Below are 22,732 nucleotides of genomic sequence, written 5' to 3' on the forward strand. Positions count from 1 at the left end.
GTAACTTGTCAAGTGCTACATAAAGGTGAACTTAAAATTCTAATTTCACAAAAATTTAGTTTAATCTAAAATAACATTTCTCTTAAGTTTGTGTGATTCAAAGCATAATCATAATTCACAATGTAAATATTATGTATTTGTAATACGCATACAATATATTTAAATTGAAAACCATATCAGTCATAAAATACAAAATTATCCGAAAATAATCATTAAAAATTACAACTACATACTTATATAATAATATTATAATCATTTATAAATTCAATGTATATAAGAGTATTCAGATCACAATATAAGTTTTTATATTATTAACTATCTTTACAATAAGGCACAAAACATAAGCACTAAGGTGACAATAAGCTCATATACTTAAGTCTAGGAATCTTAAGATAACATATTTTCGTTAAAAAGGATATCCACCATTTATTGATTGATTTTCTAAACTAAAAGGAGATATGTCATATTATTTCCAACTATAAAATCGATGTCTTTCTGAATCTATTTAATATTATTTCAACTATTTTGTGCAGAATAAATCTAGTGGCAAAATATTATATTTATTATGTGCTTCATTTGTCGATGAATAATAATATAAATTATTATATTACTAGAATATAAAGGTCCTTCTTATAAATAAAAAAAAATTGTGTAAACCTACAATTGTGTAGGCAATCTTCGAAAATATAAAATATCTCTATTAAATTTTGTAGAGATAAAATCTGAATTAATACATAGAATACTTCTTATGTAGGAATCACGCGAGTGAAGCCTCGAACTCGAACTAGTATTTAATAAATCAAAATCTTATTTATAAAAACAAATACTTTATCACCCATTTTGATTGACACATTTTTCCTTAATTTATTACAACTTTCATTCTAATTGACGCATATTGAATCTTTCTGTACCCGCAAGAAAACGGCATTTTGAAAAACCGAGTATTTATAGACATTTGACGGATAACGATTTATCCATAACCATAATAATTGACAGTCTTTTTCCATAATCATAATGAACACTCGATATTTTATAATTATACTGAATTGTTATTTTACCTAGTATATATGGCCTAATCGTAACAACTTATACAGTGACCTTTTCCCATAGATATTTGCTTTTACAATTACTAAAATTGTCTGAATTTTACATAATTGGTTATGCTCACAAAATATCCCAAAAATAACACTACAAAATCATGATTATGCACATTTTACACCATTTCAAGTCCGTCAAATGCCCAAAAACCATTTCTTCACCCCCATTTAAAAACACATCCTTTAAAACCATATCTTCACCATTCTTTAACATTTCTATATCTTAATCACCAACATCATCACAAATGATCACCAACACTAAGCTTCATCACTGATCACACTGGGCCTGTGTCCTCTCCGTTTTCTCAAAGTGCCGAGTATTTGCAGCATTTCCTTCACGGCTTCAGGCTGATCGTCTGTTTGTTTCTTCTCTATAGTGCGATCTGTTGACTTTAGGTGGAATTTACCACCTTTGATTTGGTCCACTATTGCGTCTATTGCACCACCTGGAAATAATGTTTTTTAATTTATTGCTTGTTAAGTGTAGTTTTGTAGTGATTATTGAAAAGTTAGATTTGTTTTCAGAATGTCACTGGAATATTGAAATATTGCTATATTAAATCACAGAATACTAATTAATAGTAGCTAACGCTAACTAAATAGTAAATTTCTATTTAACAAGCGGCCCGCCCGGCTTCGCCCGTGGTACATATTGCGCAATAAAAGGTAGCCTATGTTCTTTCTCAGGGTCTAAAGATTATCTGTGCCAAATTTCATCAAAATCGGTCCAGTAGTTTATGAGCCTATTCATTACAATCAAACAAACAAACAAAGTTTTCCTCTTTATAATATTAGTGTAGATATAGATCTAGAAAAAACAATTACAAAAGTAAAAGGGCGCAAAGCTATAAGAAATATCCTGTAACAATAATTAATGTTTTACATTTGAAAAAAATAACCTGTTCATAATAATTTTTGTGCAAAGTTCATTTTCTGTTTGTTTAAAATAGAATATGTAACAATGAAATCTTGCAATATATTCTTAGTAAAATTAAAAATAAATTTCGAAACTACCCTCATTACCTAAAAATAATAGCTAAAAATAAGAGCAACTATGGAGTTTCTTGCCGATTCTTCTCCATAGATACTGCTTTCCGAATCGGTAGTAAATAAAAATACTTATGTAATGACGATTCGAAAGTGCTACTAAATAGTTGTCTAATTGAATAAATGAATGTTTGAGTTTGAGTTTGAAAAAACCCAAAAACCAAACCTACCTCCATTCTGCTTCGTCTTTTTCAACGTTCCCGACTTGCTAGCCAATAGTTTCGCCATATCACCCTCCACATTTCCTTCGAACACCACTGGCGCAGGGGGTGGTGGGGGTGGGGGAGGGGGGAGACAGGGGGGAGGTGGAGGGGGAGGGGCTGTGGGGGGTGTGGGGGGAGTTGGGGGTGCGGGAGCAGGGGGAGGAGGGGAAATAGAGGCTGGATAGGGAGGTTGGATAGTTTGAGTAGGTGGTGGGGTGGGTGGTGCTGGTTCTGTAAATGTAAAGTGTAACTATAACATTGAACACCAAAAATATTATTGCTATGTTTGGCAAAAATAGTCCGAAGAAATACTCTGCTCACGCTTTTATAGGCGTTTTCTTACTTTGAACATTACTGGCATAAAATAAGCTGTTCATTTCAACTTCTTTTAATAAGAACACATTAAACAGGTTAATTATAAAACTAGCCAATCTATTTTGTATAATATTCGCCAAGTGTTTCCACAACACTACTTTTTTCAGCTACTCATTTCAGATTCTAAATTCCCGTAACCATACACTTACCAACAACTTCCTTAATTTCCTGTTTCTTCTCTCCCTTCCCCCCACTCTCAAAGTAACTAATTCTCGACTTGAGCGTATTTCTTGGCTCATTCTTCATTCTCTTTTCCAACTCCATCAATTTCCTTTCAGCCCTTTCCGCCCTTTCGACCGCTTTCTGTGCATCTTCTTCCGCTAGTTTTATCTTCTCCTCCCATAGGAGTATGTCTGTGTCTTCGTGTTTTTCTGATAGTTTTAGCTGAAAATATTAATTATTTTGTTAGGTTATATTATCGAGATGCGTTAAATGATGGTTACATAATGTAATTTAAAACACTTTAATTTTTAAATATTACAGATTTGAACAGCCCCACTAGATTTGTCCCACCGTCGATATACTAAGTTGAAATATATAAAATGAAATATATATACTAAGTTGTATACTAAGTTAAAAATTCATAAAAACCTAGAAGATTTTTTTCAATTAAAAAGTCATCATACCTAAAAATGATGATGAGAAAAATTTTGAGGAATGTTGAAAGAACAGAAAACATTTGATCACGAGGCGGGATACGAATCCGGCGAAAAGCAAGTCGCGAGAGGGAATTAAAAAAACGCCTGTATGTTTTTTTATCCCTTTCACACCCACTTGCCAAGTTAGGTGTGAAAGGGATAAAAAAACATACAGGCGTCATTCAAAGTCATATTTTCTTGTTACAAGTTAATGTTCATACTGAAATCTCCAGTGTATTAGATATATAAGCCTCTTGGATGGCCCGCATTTTTCCGTAAGGACGATACGCAACGAAGATTGACAACATTAATCAAATTGACTTAAAGTAATTTTATTATTTTGGATTTGTGATTATCGTTTTTCGTAGAACAAGGTTAGTTATTGTGCTGTTTACGGATGTATTTCATCAGAAAAACGTGAATTTCTTTACGCTAGTCACAATTAATGTGCGAACCCTAAAGCGTTAACACACAGATTTGCAGTCTCTACAGTGTGACTGTCAAAACGATAATTTTGTATGGAGTGTCCGGGGTGTGCCGGAACCGTAAAAAAGACGTGTTGCACTGGGGGAGTGCCGAAGTGAAAACTTGATTATTAACGTTCAGCATGTTTGATATTTTGGAATGGTATCCGTCTTACGCTTTTTCGATCAGGTCACGTGTCCTGACGCGAGTTTAAGATTTTATACCCATTACAGAAAAAGTGCTCAACGCCGCTAAAGAAGTTCACTTCAAAAAAAAATTGTTTGTTTGTAAAGTAGGTTTACGATCGAAATGTTTACGTGATAACGTCTTATTGGTGGCAGCGCTCGAGATGAGACGGGAGATCGGTCCGTCTCTCTCTCGTTATACCTGCGATCGCGCTCGTGAGGTTTTGGTGTGACACAAGTTTCTGAACATGTCACCCAACTAAAACGATTTTAAAAACGTTATCACGTTAATAATGATCATCACCTGCAGCAGCTCGATCTGATCGCGATGTCTGTTCGCCTGGCAGTCGAGCGCGGCTCGCAGGCTGTCGAGCTCGCCGAGCAGCAGCCCGAGCCGCTCGTCGAGCTCCAGCTCGCCCATCAGTAGCGCGCTCTGGTGCGCGAGCACTGTAGCGCGCTTTTTGGCGTCGCGCGCTTCGTGCTTGTACCTGGAAATAGGAAAAAATACATCCATTATACTATTACTGAATAAAATGTACGCTTAACCCCAATTGTTCAGTTCAATCCAGCAGCTAAAATTTTATTACAAAAAAAGATTCAGTATATAAAAGAAACAAATAACCTTTCGAAACCAAAAATAATCACAGAAATAGTTGCCAGGAAAAATATAAAAAAAGTATGTTTGCTTCAAGCACAAATTCATTTGTCAAAACAAATTTAAGACCAATTTTATTTTCATTTCAAATCAGAGGCGGCTCGCCCTAAGGAGCGCTGGTGCAGTGAACTCCCATAAATAATTATAATAAAATCATACTCCTTAATTTAATTATTAACATTAATTATTACTATTTAAAATCAATCGTAATCTTTAAAACTACTGTTAATACCAATGAATATATCCATCATTCCATCATCCCATACACCTGTATAATACCTTCTGTATTAATGTAACGCGCGAAGCGGTGCGCTCACGATTGCGATCCAATGAAAAAAGATTTAGTACATTTCCTAATACGAAATCCAATAGGAGTGAAAGAGAGGGTTTTGCCAAAGCCCTGCGCGTGAAACAAAAGATTTTCTATGGAAAAGTAGCAAAATTCGGTGCGGCGCACCCGCAAACGTTGCCGGTTCGTTTTTACTGCCCGGCAGGACAGCGATAGCGCGCGCGGCGCTGCGCGACGTTGCCAGTTACCACTTCTATTAATATAAACAAACACTCTAGTCAACTTCAATGCTCGCGCGCGATTCATGCAATTTTCTAATTAAAATTATAAAATACGTGTTGAAATAGCCTGTAGTTATCAGTATTACTATTTACTTGTGAGTGTTAAAATGAACAATAATTATAATGTGGCGTTCATTAAAAAGTGTGATAAAACGTTACAAATTCGGCTTGAATGTAAAGCTAAGGGACCGCCACGGCCTGAACTTGATCTTACGCAAAAATGTACGACAAAAACGAAAACATATACGCGTGTGTTTAAATCTGAACAATATGTGAAAACACCGTGGTTGTGTGGTTGTGATGAAAGCAACAAACTATTTTGTTTTCCGTGTCTTTTATTTAAAGCGGGCGCGGCCGGCGGAGGTGAGAGTGCTTGGACTGAAACGGGCGTGTCCGACTTAGCTCATCTTTCAATCAAGATGAAAAAACATTCACAATCTCGGTACCATTTGTTGAATGAACTGCAATTGGCGTCTATCGGACGACAAGACATTCGTAAAGCACTAGATTCCGCGTACCGAAAGTCAATACGCGAGTTCAATGACCGTGTCGATGAAAATAGACATATTTTACGAAGGTTAATAGATTGTGTCGTATTTTGTGGTGCATTTCAAATTGCTTTAAGGGGGCATGATGAGTCTTCGGAATCCCTGAATCCCGGAATCTATAGAGGGTTGGTGGATTTTGTAACCGAGATTGATTTAGCCATGAAGCAACATTTAACCAGCAGCTCCGTCTTTAAAGGTACGTCAAAATCAATTCAAAACGATATTTTAGACGCGATTTACGAGGTTTGCATATGTGAAATACAACAACAAATTAAAAAATCCAACTTTGTAGCCATTCAGGCAGATGAGACTACCGATTGTTCTACAATTCAACAGTTAGTGTTCATTGTGAGATATGTACATGATGGTAAAATATATGAGAGATTTATAAAATATTTGCAACCTAAAGGGCACACGGCAGACATATTAGCGGCAGAGATACTGAATGAGCTGGATTCGTTAAATATCGATAAAAATAAATTAATTGGTCAATGTTACGACGGAGCTTCAGTAATGAGTGGAAATTCAAATGGTGTGCAGAAAATCGTAAGAGATATGTACCCATACGCATATTATGTGCACTGTTATGCACACCAACTCAATCTTATATTAGAAAGGGGGGCATCGATTAATAGTACGATAAGAAGTTTTTTTTGCAACCTACACGCGTTTCCGTCGTTTTTTACGCGTTCACCGAAACGATCGGAATTTCTAAAAGAAATCGTGAAACGCAGAATACCAGCCGCCCCACAGACTAGATGGAATTATAATACACGAACAGTGATAGTTATAAATGACAACGTAGAGCCCCTGAAAGAGTGCATGCAAGCCATCATGGATTCGCCAAACAGTGATTCGAATACATTCAACCAAGCTCAATCGCTCCTATCATACTTAAATAATGACGACTTCCTGTATTGGCTTAAATTCTTCGCAACACTGATGCCTCATTGTGAAATTCTGTTTAAATTTTTACAGAGCCGATATATTGACTCTACAAAAGTTACTAACGAAGTCAGCCGATTTGAAAAAACAGTAAGCGAGTTACGTAACGCAGCGCCGCCGCCTTCGCCGACGAAAAAACGTCGACCGAATAATGTCAGTCATTCGGCAATGCGTAAAGAAATATGTGACGTAATTAGGATGCAAATAAAAGACAGATTTATGTACACTGATCATCTTTTGGCGTCAAAACTTTTTTTTACGTACAATTTCGAGAACTACAACCAAAACTTTCCGGAAGAAGATTTCAAAAAAGTTGTTGCGACATATGATTTTTTAGAAAACTCAAAACTTAAAAACGAGCTAGTGGTTATTTACAGCAGGGAAGATTTCCATAACGCTGATGGTGCGATAGCTTTACTGCAACACTTCATAGAGTTCAACCTGGAGTCAGTTTTTGTCGAAAGTATTAAATTATTAAAATTAATTTGTACAATACCGATGACCTCGGTCGAAAGTGAGCGCTGCTTTTCCACCTTAAATAAAGTGAAAACTTTTACGCGTAATAGCATGACACAGGACCGTTTAAATGCATTGTGCATGATATCAATAGAAAAACGACTGATTAATCAGATATCTGATTTTCACAAAAAAGTTATAGATATTTTTGCACACCAAAAAGAAAGACGTATGCATTTCCTTTATAAGTAATTTTTTTTTAATAAATTGTACTGCTTTACACTATGTATTTTCAGTGTTTTATTTCAAGTGAACACCCATAAAATTTTGTCACGAGCCGCCTCTGTTTCAAATATCGATACGTACGTTTCAGCCATCTGTCTGTCCTTGTCTGCATTCTCCTTGAGTGACGTCACCTCTTCCATTAACAACTTGGACACCCGGTTGTGTCTCTCTAGCTGTCGCCGCAAATCTTCTAATTCCTTCGCTTGTTGTGCACATTTCTCTTTTTCCACTTCTAATTCCTGGAAATTATCGATAAAAATCTATTATATAATAGTCTTAAAACAATTACACACTAGTTTCTGTATCAAAACTCAATATTAATTAAAAAGTCATTTACATAACTTAGAAATAGCAATGGACCTAACATAGAACCTTGTGGAACACCCTTTGAACAAAATTTCAAATATCGACATCCACGAGCGTAATAACACCAATAAAGTCTACCAAACCACAGACCATACCTTCCCAAAGCCCTTTTAATTATAGGTTTACACTCAAACAATTAAAAAACAACATTAAACATCGATTTTTGCTATTTTCTACAACGATTACCTGTGTCAATTGCACGTTAACTTCATGCGCCTCGAATTCATGCAGTTTCGCCGCACTAGCCTCAGTCTGTAGTGTTGCGATCTGTTCCGATAGTTCACTCACTGTGCGCTTGAGGAATTCCACCTCTTCATTTGTACTTGCTTCTGATGCTAGGGATATAGAAAAATTGTTGTATATTGTGATTTTCATCAAGGATTTGATTTAGTCTAAGTCAATTTTATCCAATTTTTGTTTTTTTTTTGCATAAATGTAAAGATAAAAGTGTAGATAAATGGAGAATTCTAAAAGCAGTCAATAAATATAATAGAAACAAATATGACAGAATTGCATTAAAAAAAATGAAATAAAACCGAGATAAAAACCTTCATTCCTATTTCAGACACTAGTCCTTCACAACGAAAATGCTACATACATATTTAGTTCGTTTGTAATAGTTTTAAGTTGTGAAGGCAAATAAATGAACTTTTTTTTATTTATTTATTTATTCAAGAAATGATATTTAGTTTGTTTTTTTTTTGGAACCCATTTACCTGTTAGAAGCTTAATTATCACCTAAACAAATTTCAACCACAATCACATTAAAATAAGGTTCTATTTCAAACAATTGATACTTACAACTATCATTGGCATCAGTGAGATCAATATCCACGGTAGATGGTAGCGCGTGCAACAACGCCGTGCTTCGTCTCTTCAACTGTTTATTTTGTTTGTACCACTCTCCCGCCTGTTGCATAACCCTGGAAATTATGAGGAGAAATTTTGTATTAATTTAATGGAAAACTAATCTGTTCCCTTAAAATTAATTGACAGCTTGCTGCTGAAAAATACACCGTAGAATAATAATTATGAGGTCACCAATGATAATATGAAATTTTGAAAAATAAAAATTAAGTAGTTAAATAATGAAAAAGTTTCATACATCATTTCACTTTTCTACCCACTGAGGAAATAAAAATTTTCCTGAATAAATGATTATAGTCAGTTTTTCATATTAATGTCTATTTAGTTAATACTCTATTAAAATACTTTTTTCAGTTAAAATATAATAACAAAAACAGCTACTCCATTTTCAACAGAATCGGAATTAAAAAAATCAGTTTAATTATAAAGAAATGAGACAACACTCAAAATATATATTCCCGAAAAATAATAAAAGGAAAAATGTATCCAAAGGTATAAAATTGCAAACAATGCCTGTACAATTATAATTTTCAAAGTTGTGTTTATAATAAAAACAACGATGCAATGTAAATGATCCAAGAATAAATTTATAGTTTATACGCATCTCGAGTTCTTGGATTGACCACAAACAAATACTTACATGCAGTATTTAATAAACGTAAATATAACATCATCATTTATACATTGCGAACACATATTATTAATCACAAACACAAACTGTAACACAATATAATAATTAAAAATCCATCACCCTAAATATAATTTAAACGCACACTAATTTATAATCACAATTAGGACACATATTAAAAATTAATCACACTAATTACAACCGGGCACTGAATTATAATTACAATTAATTTATAAGTTTGCAATTATTAATTATAATTACAATTAGGACATATTAAAAATCATATGCCACGTTCGTGAGGGAGTAGTGAAAAACAAGTAATAGTCAAAATAGTGAAAATGTGAACGAATTAACATATTTCTGGTATAATTTATTATATTGCGTTACTGACATATGCTTATGAGCTTTCTATCCGATATCTGGGCCTCGGAACTAATACGTCACTGTGCCAGTTAATTGATTTTTAACTATATATTTAACTATTAGCTACAGCCCGTGGATTCACCCGCGAATAAAGGTATAGGCAAAAAACTTTCGTAAGTACCTTCATAAGTCTACAAATTTTTGTTTGTGCTACGTAAGAAATAGCAAGAGATGATTTTAGGCAAGTTTAATAATAATTTTAGCATATCTATATTAATTATGCTATAAAGTTCCTTTGCTTGAACGCGCTAATCTCAGGAACTCCTGATGCAATCTGAAAAATTATTTCAGTGTTAGATAGCCCATTTATCGAGTATATACTCACCGCCCATTTATCGGCTATATTATATCATCACGCTAAGACCGCTTGGAGCGGAACAATGCGTATAAAACCGAGGAGCACTGCTAGTTTTGTATAAGTGAAATGACTTGGATATAAAGCTCTTATTGGAACTTTATCTATCAGGTGTGCAATAGTTGGTGGTAATGAAACACTGCTTGACTGTTATAAGCTGTATATTAATGTATTGAACTGTTATTACAACTGCTATTACAACTGCCCTTAAACTGAAGAACCACAGGACTATATAGTATGACGCACACATACATAACATACATGATACATTACACACTACAGGTGAAAAGAGTCCGCAGTAATTCAACTTTACGCAGTGATTCAATTAATAAAGAAATCTATTAGAGGGAAAAGCCAACTTACATGATTGCACCGTCTTATCCCGTACAAAGCTTTACTCTGAATTAAGAACAAAACAGCTAACCGCTTATATTATCCAGCGGTTTGAATATGCATGCTTCCTCTAATTGAATGCATGTTAAATTAAATAATGACGTTTACAAATATTCATTATTCCCATCACGCCCCGGTGTCCTCTTCGTAGAGATTGTTGATTTATTTGATCTTTTACGTCATTGCGTGTATAGGAAATGGTATATAACGCGATATAAATAATAGACGTTTATGTTAAACAAGTAAGTAAGGATTGGAAAACTTTTATATGTCTATGAATTCACTAGAAAAGACTAATACCTTATTTACAGCAAATCTGGATTATTCTAGTAACTTAAGATGATAACGCAATAAGTAATAACTGACTACGCTACGTAATGTGTCGTAATATAAGTAATATACTATAATTGCATACTCAACCACGCTGTAAAAAAAATTGTTGTACACAATCAGAAAAATTGCTTTGAAATTAAAGCGACTGTCAAAAAAAGATGTTAAACTTTTGCCTCAAATATCTTTAACTAGCAAATTACTAAAAATTTGATTCAAATATGAACTTATTTAGAATATATGGGCCTTTTCCAAGGGGCCAAAAATACCCGCAAATTCGAAATAATGGAACTTAAACAAGTAAGGAATAGTCAGATAACCACCAGATAACTAATCAAAAACACATCACAACTCTAGATGGCTCTCAGTCGCTGACGTCACATCAAATTACATCGCCCACGGTTCCCTCCCACTTTAATTGAGGATCTAGTACATTTTTAATGCAATTTGTAACGTTGTTCCGTTGCAATTAGTTTCCAATTATAGGAGATTTATTTGTGGACATATTGAATTAAATTAAAGCTAAAATAATTAATTTGGTCATTCATCATCAGCCTGTTTTTGTTCCAACTAACAGGACACAGGCCGCCCTATGAGAGTTTAGACCATAATACACACTGCTGGCTAAGGCGATTCACACACGGCACCGCGCACCGCGGCGGTTGGCAGTGAATCCCTACGAGGAACGGACCGTTCGACCGCGCGGTCGGGCGGTGTATGTGTGTTTGGTATCAACGGATTTAATAGAAGCCAATGCAACTTGAGAACCGCTTCACCGCCAACCGCGGCGGCACGCGGCACCGTGTGTTAATCGCCTAAGTGTGATTCTGTAATTATATCATATTAAGCCGTCGAACTGTTTTGGTTCGCGGATATAGGTACCATATTTCATTAAAATTATAATCAGTTGAATTAGGGACAATTTGCAAAAATCGCAATTTAAGTTTTGCACTTTGCAATTACCTACATATATTTTTTTTCTCGAACAATCGACATTATGATTGTAGTCGATTACCACAAAATTAAGGTTCTAATAAAGTCTCTTATTTCTGAGGCGCATATCATTTGCCAATTATCTTTAATTAACACAATTATATAAATAAAAAAAATCTATATCATCTATATAAAACGAAAGCGAATCTTACATTTTTTATTCCTTAATTACGGTAGTCCAGCCTCCGTCAAAACGATTGCCATGGCGACTAACGTATTACAATAAAAATATTGCGCAACACATACTGTTTACAAAACCTTACCATGGCAACGATAATCGCATTCAGTAGGTGGGATTTGAAAATAATCCTATCTGTAGAGGGTTTCGAAGCAAGTATGATAAATATGATTTTCAATTTCAATGCAAAAAAATATCCCGTGTTTGTAGGTAAAAACGTTCTTCAGCTGTTTTTTAATTCAATCGTATATACAAACACGTATCTTTGTCTCCTTTTTATCTACAAAAATACTAATAAGAATGATTTTATTTTTCGTATTTTTTATGTTTCGAATAAACTCAAAAACCTATAATCTCATAAAAATGGATTTTAAAAATCTTTGACCATCAGAATCTATATTTCTTCCGAGTCACTTTTCTTTTTTTATTAATATTTTTTGATCAACCCGACCTAGTTTTGAACAAAATCTTGAGCACTCACTTGTGCATAACCCCCGCGTCGATCTCATGCTGGTTCTTCAACTGCTGGTACTCCTGGAACAGCTTCTCGGAGACCAGCCGCAGCTTGTTCAGCTCGCGCTCCCGGTCGCCCAGCTCGCTGTCCAGGTGATTCCGCTCCTCGAGGAGTATGTTGTACCGCCGTTGCAGGTCATCGTGTTCTCTGCGTGCTGGAGGAAATTTTTTTTTAATACGGATTTCTTTTATAAAGAAAGAATTGGTTGTCTGTAAAGTCGGTTTACTGACGATAGTTGAACGTGACAACGTCCGATTGTGCTTCTTTGTCGCTCGTTCCGCGCTCTCGCTTGCACTTCAAGCCTTACATGGAACGCCTCAGAGCGAGGTAACGCGGCATGAGTCATGTTTTTTCGTGCGTGCGTGCGGCTCTATCGAATTATAAGACGTTGTCACGTCAAAAATACATTTCTTTTGAAAAAAAAGCGACATCTCGCGTAGGTAAAGTTAATTGAGTATGTATTATTGAAAGCAAATGTTGATAAGAAAACCGACTACAAGAAGATATGCTAATAAAGTATGGAGTAAGAACTACATGATAAATCAAAGTGCTGGTTAGAACTGTAAAGTTTAAATAACACCTTACATGAGCACTAGTTTTTAAATAAAAAAAGAAGTATCAAAATTGGTGGTTTGCCATATAAAAATTATGAAACACATTACACAAAATATGGTAGAATTATACTTCTTCCTTTTTCTATAGCTGAGATTATCTCAACTTTTGAACAAAATAAGAAGAAGCATTAATTTTCATTGTTACAGTAATCTGTCACTTGTTTAACATATAATTCATGTACAGCCGTCCAATATTTTAGTCAAAATAGCAACAAAATAAGACAGCAATAATTTATGAATTAAAATTAGACAGCGATAACTTTCATAACTTTGTACTTAAAAACATTGTAATGTTAGTTTTACATTAGCACCACTTGAAACAAGGGAAACTAGCACATGTTTACCTAATTAGTGCAGTCATTAGGAGTTATTAACATTCATTTAGATAATATAAATATGCCTAGTGATTGCTGAGGTGTTAAACATTTCGTACTAACTTTGCTATACATGTTTGAACAATTATAAACAAGTTGATTGTAATGGGTATTCAGTTTTGTAATCTATTTAATAATTACTTATTTATAGAACTTAAGTTATTAAGTTCATATGATGAAAGATCATTATCTGATAATATTTAAATTGCTTTTGAAAAACATAAATCTATACCTACATATTTTTAAAAGGCTACCATAAAATTAATAAAATTTATCCTTAACTGAGTACTAACACAGTTGACAGATATATACGTTTAATTACACATTTTAATCCGTCAGTCCTCGGATCACAGACACAATAGAAAATCTCTCGTCGTGTGTCTCGGCCCGATCGGGCCGCTCGGTGGTCAATGGGTTAAGGCTGATTCTAAACAATTTAATTGAAAACAAATTCATCTGTTTCTTGAAGAGTAGATATAAATATATTTTATCAATAACATATTCTACACTCATTTAAATTAGAACAATGGCTGATAAGAAAATTTTAGATTTATGAATTGATTTTATGTTTAAACGCTTTATCTACCTAACAAAACATAAATAACCTGTGTTTATTAAACAAAAAATTTTTTTTTTGTTTATGTTTGGTATCCAACAATCTAAAATAATGTTGTTTTACTGATACATAAAACTTAATAAAGAAGTGTAAAAGTTAATAACACAATAACAATAAATGAATTAAATCAGACATTTATTAAAAAATTAACGCAAGATGAGTAATACTAGTAATATTACACAAGACTATATAACATTTATATCTAAATGCAGCTAATGTAACAACATGTAATGCAATATTATGAATTCATTATTTATCTACATTGCTTTAATCAGATAAAACCTATCTTTGAGTGAGGAAATCTACTTGAAGTTATTATCTCTGTCAGCCGTTACAATGAGTTGTTTATCAAAGTTAATTCTTGGCAATTGGTTTGTTTTATGCATAATTTAGATTATTCATTTATAGATTTAAAAGAATCGCTATTTCAATTTGTTATTTTATCATGTATGAATGTCTGGAGCGAATTTGTTCATCTCAGTCAAGTATTGTAGTAATATTTAAAAGGATATTTAAAATATTTAAAAGGTCTATAAGCTATTAGAATGAAGTAACATTGTACAAATAAAGTTTAAAATTTACTCTTTGTATTTATTTAAATTTAAGATGTTCTATTTTGCTTTACACAAAATATGCTCGCTACACTAAAAATGTCTGACTAATCGAAGTTTTCAGAGTGAAATGGCAGTAAATTGTATTATTTAAACCACAAGACATAATTCAAAGGAAGCAGACTAATTTAAATCGGTGACTCAAAACTTGTAATGAAAATTTTCATGTTTCAGAGGACTTGATTCATCGTAACATTGTTGGAATAAATTGTAAAATTTTCCTTAGTATTTTTGTAAGTATTTTAGTCAACCTATCCAAACAATTTTTTATGTATTGAGAGTGACACTGGCTACGTTTTTTTTTATAATATGAAAAGGACATTCTTTGTTATTCTTATTTTTGATAAAAAATATCCCATTGTTTCTTATGAAATCATTACTCACAAAACAATTACGAATTTAACGCATTAGTAACTAATTTGCTTCTCAGAATAACTAAATCACGCTTTATTAATACAAAATTAATGTAATATTTGTTTACCTCCATGTTGCGATTTATAAATGAGAAGTAAACAGAAGTTGTGATAAAACTTTTTAATTTATTTCAAAAATGTTATATTTTGGAACATAATAAGAGCCACACATTATTAAAATGTAAACATAATAAATAACTAATAATTACTGACATTGCTCTAAAAATACGATTTTTTTAATAATATTTACCTAATTAGTACAAACTACAAAAATATGAAATATGTATTTGTTTGAAAATGACATTTAGTTTGACGTTCAATTTTGTAAACTAAAAATAGTGATGTGCGATGTTAAAATTATTAAAAAATTGGGTATTAATTTATCTACCCACCAAAATGAAATATAAATTCATTTTCAATTTTACGTTTAATTAGGTATATAGGCATTGTTATATTAACAGGAAATATAATTTATTACATTCCTTTAATAGTCATCGGAAAACAAATAATTTAATCATTTTTATACGAAATTGATAGTTCAGTTTTTATAAGGAAAATAACATCTGGTAGGAATAGTATGTTAAAAGTTTTAAATACATTATGCGTACGCAACAGGTCATCCTTGATCCTATCATAATCCAACAAATACGAATCTAGACCTGCCATTCGTACTTTAGTTTATAAGCACGACCCAGAAGGCTGGCAGAGCATGCGCAGTTCAGACAACAAAAAGTGGGAACACTAAAGATTTCCGCACCGAAATGAATAGTACCGACCTTTTTCGGACTTGAGCAGGTAGGCTTTGTGCTTCCTCTCAGCGTCCTCGTATCTGTTTTTCCACTTTTCGACGTAAGTTGACAGCGCGATATTCGCTTCCTTGCTGTTTGTGTGCGCGTCAGGCTGCGTCATCCTGCCAGCAGTGGCTCGCGGGATCCTCGTAGCCGCGTTGGGACAGAGCGAGACAGAACTCCGTCCGCCTTGACACTGATTATTGTTCGACGCGATCGCACATACATTATCACCGTTCCTTTTAATCATTTTTGCATTGGTTTTTTTTTATATGCGCGCTGCGCTCACTCGCATCGTCTCGTTTTAACATATGCACCACACACGTGTGTAGAACATTACATACTATCTCGATGGTGTAGAATCAAAAGGCTGAGCCGGAAAGCGCTAAATAAATTCGCAAATAATAAATTCCCTTTGTTCTCGCCGTTAAGGAAAATATACGCGTTATATAAGCGGCACTATTGGAGTGTGTCACTCGCGTTCACTTGATAAAAACAGCCTTGACGATACGTTTATTATGGAAACAAATTAATGTTCTAAAAGCAATATAAAGGTGTATAATTCGTATTGAGTAGCACGACAAATATCGTTCGGCGTCGGATTGCAACTAACGTATGCTTGTGGTTGTGAATTGTGATATGATAATGAAAACTACGTCATCGTGAGTCACTTGGTCCAATGTTTACGCTTTTTGTTTACGATAGTTACCTATGTTTAAAGTTGTTACCTGTTGATCTGGAATATTTTTTGTACGGATATTTTTATAATAATTGGAATATTCTTTATTGTGGATCATTATAAAACAAAATACGCGCTCTTAAGTTGCACTTAAGTAAGGTCTCAGTAAATTGAGATATTTAAATTAGAATTTAATTAAAGAAATTTGAAAAATATTTAAAATTTTAAGATAAGGATAACATCGCAGCAAAAACGTATGAAAAAAATAAAAAAATAAAAATACACGAGCGAAAAAAACATACGAGAACCTCAATTTTGTATTTTCGATTAATAAAAGCGTTAATTGTTACCACTTTGAACAATAAACTCATATACCTAGCTATGAGTCAACAAAAAACCGCGCACAAAAATAAACGAACACTAAGCACTATAACACCGAAGTCGTTCATCAAACGCACTGAATGCATTTTATCTAAGAAATGCCAAACGGAAATTCTAATTTTAACACTGTTTCTATTGAAAAGGCGCGCCCGTATTGCATACGACAGGACTGAAGCGTGGGCCGGGAGACAGGACACAAATGGTCCGCCTTGTGATTTAATTGTCGCGACGAATACTTGGGAGTTGGGACATTCATGATTTGAATGTTTGACCACCCAAGACGTAAATACAAGTTTAATTCATTCAATATTCATTCGGTGCATTGATATTTATTGCGGAATAAGGTACTTTTGTAACCACTATAAGTAGAAAGTTTCTGTTTAACCCATTGAGCCCCGAACGGCCCGATCGGTCCACGACACAATAGATTTTCTATTATGTCTGTGATTCCGGGGCCTGAGTTATTAATACTGTCTATAGAAAAATAATACGAATATTGGTATGTCCAATAAGCAATAAGAATATTAATTTTATTGTACAATGAAATATAAAATTAAATCATACAGTAGAACTCCAATTATCCGAACTCCGACTATCCGAATCGCCGATTATCCGAATCACAAAAAATTGTCCAAAAAAAGTCTAAGTGCGCTATTATTCTTCCCCTAACAAGAATATGGAGAGGATGATGATGATAAAGATGCGTTGTCACTAGAGGAAATAAGAAAAATGATTGCAAAAATATTTAAAACATGTGAAAATTTCATGTTTCTTTCATTTAATTCAATAAAAAAATAGTGCAATATCAAAACGTAGCTTTTATTCTCTCCAATGGCAATATTTTTTTAAATCCGATTATCCGAATATTTGATTATCCGAATGGGTCCCGGTCCCCATTAATTCGGATAATTGGAGTTCTACTGTATTTCAAATTTGAAATAACCGCTGTATCCAAATTAAAACACAAAACTAATATTTTTTAAGACAAAACAAGTTGGCACATATTGAATGAAATAAATGAAATTCTAAAGAAGGATTAGACACATGTTACTTGAATACTAACAACTTGAACAGCTATCCATAAGGCGTCTGGTAGATCACACAAAGAGTTCATTACACAAACACGCAAGTACACTTATGGAAGAATCTTTATTGTTTGACCTCGTTGGAATTCTTAACTCGATTCATACTTCACAAATTAGTGTACAAGTGGACTGCTAATAAATGCTCCAAGCAAATCTCATTTGAGCGATTGAATAGATGCACTAGATGAAATGTATTTTATTTACCAATAATTTGATCAACGTTTCAACAATTCAGTAATACAATAAACACTGATAATTGCAGCGTAATTCACAAAAAATCGTCTAAATCTGTAAAAAATCAAGCAAGGTGAGACTGAAAAAAAGCCCTCTTGATCACACAAAAAGCGAACTCGGTGCAGCCGGATGGCCTTACAAAACTTTTCCATATTTATAAAATGAGGTCACAACGAGGCTTACCTCAAAGGGCTCCAGGTCCGCGCAAGGCAATCCGATTACCTCATGATAGCCAAGTTGGAACGTGCACAATGTATTTATTAAACTCGTTCCTCGCCGCAGCCGAAACTCTACAACTGTACTTTGGCATTTCGCGATGTGTGACGTCACTGCGAAGCCTTAAATTAAATAATAATAAATAATTGCAATTTTAATATAGTTCACATAGGAATAAGAGTGCTATTCATAAGAACTGATTCTAATTATATTATGTTTTATAGAAAAAGCATTCAAATATCTGTAAGGCACTTCATCATGCAAAAAAAATTGAACAGATTTTGATTAGGTTTAAGAGATACTGACTAATGAGATTAAATCAGTGAATATTATACTCTTTAATATTCATTTACATGCATCCAACGACCAATACTACAAAACTTGTACGCAGCATTGTTAAGCTTATTGGAAAAATAAAGCCTTTTTTGTAACATTAAGGTACGTAAGTAAATAAAATTGATTAATTTTTCTTTTATTTATTGACTTAATTTAAATAATATGAGAAGATAATTGTTTTTTTTTAATGTTTCCATACTAATTTATGCCATTTTAAAAACATAATATATCAATGTTTAAATACGCATACATAAATAAGTGCCTCATAAGCAATTTCTCATCTTGCCCTCATTTTTAATGCAAAATACGTAAAATTTAACACGTGCTCGACGTTTATTGCTTCCTGGAACACATGATTCACATCTTTGAATTTGACGTTATTATTTTTACGAGACTATACGAGATAAAATTGCCGGGAGCATTCACCCCTATTCTATTTTTAGCTCACGAACAAGACCGTAAAAAGAGGCGATTACAATTAGCGCAAGGGATCAGTTCATTGTAATTGCTATCTGTTATTTCCTATCCAGAAAGCGTCAATTTAAACTCGACGTATAAAACGCATTTTCAATTCGTACAGAATTACATAATCGACGCGAAAGGTCGCGCAATTTACTAGGTCAAATCCCCATGTTGGGTATCTTGGTGGCCATTTGTTAATTTGGCGCGTATTTTTTGCAATGACCAATTAAAATCATTAGCAGTTATGGCATGTACGCTCTAACTATTGAACTTAATTCAAAACTACTTATTATAAATAGTAATAAAATGTTGCAATAACCTATTTAAATACATCTATTTCTTGCTACATAAATATTTTGTTTTTTTAGAACAATATACTTTTCTAACTAAAATTGTGACGTGGATAACAAATGGTGAAGTGTAAACTGTAAAGTAATGTCACTCAACTATAATTACGTGGGAGACGGGATTGTCTACTATCTTATATTATTTAGACTCTGTGTGGGATGTTCAGATAATTTCTTGCGTTTATTTTTTTGCACCCAGCACTTTTTAAGAAAATAAATATTGCACCAGGAATTATTATCTGATTATTTAAATTTGGTGTATAGTAGATTCTATACAAAATATTTTTGTCCTCAAGGGATTTACAAATTTCACTACGATTATTAAAAAAAATATAACCATAACTACATAAGTAGATATATTTTGCATATTTAACTAAATAGGTTAAATGAAAAACTGTGGTAATTGATTTAATATATTTTAAAAACTCAAGTAGAGAGCCATACAAATCAATCCATCAAAAATCTTTTTCAATTTGCTACATCGCTTTCAATAAATATTTTATCTTCATACATAAATACATATTTAAACATATTTACCGTGCCTCTTAGATTACGCTAATTCAGTCATTTATCAGAGGTGAATTATAAGTTTTTTGTTCTGTGCATTTATTCATCAAAATAATTTCATTGGAAAATAACGGTATCTGACGTTACAAATAACTATAAATCTGTGAGCTCAACACTATTTCCCATTAAAAGAAACCGTTATCGTTGTCAATGTGACCAGTCTTAAAATTAATTATTTTATAAGTTATGTTTTTTTTTATCCTAAAAAGAAAAAAAAACATTATTGAGTGCAAATTTAAGCCACCAACTTGAAAATATTCTGTAAATAATTACATTTGGATGTAAGTCGTATAATATGTACTTTGTGAGTTTGTTATATTTTAAATCGACTTCAAAAAAGTAACGTTTTCAATTTCGTATAAACATAACACGTGAATGCGAATGGTGGTGCGTTTTTATTGCCAAATCTGTACTTTAATAATTTAGGGTGCGGAACAGCACATTTTTTTATAAAATCGTTTTTTTTTAAAGTGAAACTTTTATTACATCGTCTCAAACTTTTTGGTCTGTGTAGCGCATGTCGCGTGTATCGCGGCTGCCGACTGCCGAGTAGGTATACCTACTCGGCAGCCGACCGTCACGCGACATGCGCTACACAAAGCAGTGTTCGGAACCGTTTGAACAGTTTCACTTTTACCACAGACTAATAATAATATACTACGTATACAACTTTTACCGTGGTTTCATAAAACCACACAACATTTTTTTCTATTATTAATTAATAAACATTCGTCACGTAAATTTAATAATTAATTGAATTTATAACTGACAAAGCTAACATTTTCATTACATTAAGAGTTCCACTAACATACAGACATGTCTAATTGTCTAGTTATAAATAAGTTTTCGATGAATCTATGAATCATAATTATTGTTTACTATGAATGTACGCATCGATGACCCGACATTGTATAATGTATTATGTGCCTTACTACTACGTATTATATTTTGCTGTACTATTCAATAATTGTAACATCTCTACAAACTTATGAATAATCCTTTATTTTATGATAGGAGTAGTAGACTGGGGTAGAAGCCTTTAAAAATAATGAAAAGATAAAAAAAATCGCAGTCGGATGAAACCCATTAGAAAAGGAGGGGAATATGATGAAAATAAAAGGAAAAATAAATTACGGTCAATCTGAGTTCGGGAAGCGGGAGGGGGGAGCTTTAAAGAGAAAAAAATGGTTTCTCTCGATTTCCGACAAAACTACAAGTCCTATAGAAAAAAGTTCAATGGCAACGTTGTAGGTAATTAAAAGTTCTACAACTTTTGTATTCACAATTTTTTCACATAACCTAAAAATTTAGGAGAAAAATTCAAAAAACCAAGTTTTTGGTCTTTTATTTCTATCTACTTCAAAATTTGTTTTTTTCTACGAAATTTGGTGGAAACTTACTTTATTATGTCCCAAATACACTGTAATTTATTTGATTGAAAATATTTATTTTTTCGCCTTATTTTGAATTAATACCAAAAAAACAACCTAATTTTCAATCGAAAAGTCACCCGTCAAAATATCAGCTTTTTTCAAAAACTTGGGGTGCCTTTTATTCATTGAAATCTCTACTTTCATATGGTGTAAAAAAAATAAACACCACCATAGTAAATGTTCTCAGGAAATGCATACAAACAGTCTGAAAATTAGCTTTTACTAAATCAGGCACACTTCTTGAACTCTATATCTTCTCTTGTATCGGCTTTTCGGTAATATTTCAAAAGAAAAATAATTATCTGTTCTAAGTTTAATATTTTACAGCATATTCAAAAGCAAAATGATGTCGATAAAAACATTTCAGGTAGTTCGAGAAGTGTGCCTGATTTAGTAAAAGATTATTTTCAGACTGTTTGTATGCATTTCCTGAGAACATTTACTATGGTGGTGTTTATTTTTTTTACACCATATGAAAGTAGAGATTTCAATGAATAAAAGGCACCCCAAGTTTTTGAAAAAAGCTGATATTTTGACGGGTGACTTTTCGATTGAAAATTAGGTTGTTTTTTTGGTATTAATTCAAAATAAGGCGAAAAAATAAATATTTTCAATCAAATAAATTACAGTGTATTTGGGACATAATAAAGTAAGTTTTCACCAAATTTCGTAGAAAAAAAATAAATTTTGAAGTAGATAGAAATAAAAGACCAAAAACTTGGTTTTTTGAATTTTTCACCTAAATTTTTAGGTTATGTGAAAAAATTGTGAATGCAAAAGTTGTAGAACTTTTAATTACCTACAACTTTGCCATTGAACTTTTTTCTATAGGACTTGTAGTTTTGTCGGAAATCGAGAGAAACCATTTTTTTCTCTGAAAAGCTCCCCCCTCCCGCTTCCCGAACTCGGATTGACCGTAATTTATTTTTCCTTATATTTTTATCATATTCCCCTCCTTTTCTAATGGGTTTCATCCGACTGCGATTTTTTTTTGTTTCAAAAATTATCTACTCTAGTCTATAGGTAAATAAGTACCTAAGAAGTAGGTACCTACGTACCC

The 22,732-nt window shown here is 33.0% G+C and overlaps 2 protein-coding genes across 3 annotated transcripts; one reads left to right on the forward strand and one right to left on the reverse strand.

The window, feature by feature from the left end:
- Nucleotides 1-1,004: 1,004 nt before the first annotated feature.
- On the reverse strand, nucleotides 1,005-16,260 carry LOC149478170 (uncharacterized). Of its 2 annotated transcripts, none has more exons than XM_089709882.1 (9): nucleotides 15,921-16,260; nucleotides 12,484-12,670; nucleotides 8,637-8,758; nucleotides 8,022-8,170; nucleotides 7,551-7,708; nucleotides 4,315-4,498; nucleotides 2,872-3,106; nucleotides 2,315-2,572; nucleotides 1,005-1,543 (listed from the first exon to the last, which is right to left on the reverse strand). In XM_089709882.1, the coding sequence occupies exons 1-9, from the start codon at nucleotides 16,180-16,182 to the stop codon at nucleotides 1,356-1,358; spliced, it is 1,743 nt and encodes a 580-aa protein (XP_089566008.1). In that variant the 5' UTR covers nucleotides 16,183-16,260; the 3' UTR covers nucleotides 1,005-1,355. The 2 variants fall into 2 exon arrangements, with proteins under 2 accessions (XP_089566008.1, XP_089566007.1); XM_089709881.1 differs by having other exon boundaries at nucleotides 2,315-2,578.
- On the forward strand, nucleotides 4,752-7,443 carry LOC149478171 (zinc finger MYM-type protein 1-like). The gene has a single exon (XM_089709873.1). The coding sequence runs from the start codon at nucleotides 5,343-5,345 to the stop codon at nucleotides 7,434-7,436; it is 2,094 nt and encodes a 697-aa protein (XP_089565999.1). The 5' UTR covers nucleotides 4,752-5,342; the 3' UTR covers nucleotides 7,437-7,443.
- Nucleotides 16,261-22,732: the final 6,472 nt, after the last annotated feature.

The sequence above is a fragment of the Colias philodice genome, chromosome 23, assembly GCF_061535455.1.
Source record: "Colias philodice isolate Cphi_HAF_F1 chromosome 23, ilColPhil1 Martin Lab GWU primary, whole genome shotgun sequence".
Lineage (NCBI taxonomy): Eukaryota > Metazoa > Arthropoda > Insecta > Lepidoptera > Pieridae > Colias > Colias philodice.

Bases quoted from the DNA above. Each gene is read 5' to 3' on its own strand.
- LOC149478171 (XM_089709873.1), top strand. From the start codon at position 5,343: ATGAACAATAATTATAATGTGGCGTTCATTAAAAAGTGTGATAAAACG.
- LOC149478170 (XM_089709881.1), bottom strand. From the start codon at position 16,182: ATGATTAAAAGGAACGGTGATAATGTATGTGCGATCGCGTCGAACAAT. The intron at 8,759-12,483 runs GTGAGTGCTCAA...CATAATTTCCAG, and splicing joins GACGCGGGGGTTATGCACAA to GGTTATGCAACAGGCGGGAG. The intron at 1,544-2,314 runs GTAGGTTTGGTT...CATTATTTCCAG, and splicing joins AAAGACGAAGCAGAATGGAG to GTGGTGCAATAGACGCAATA.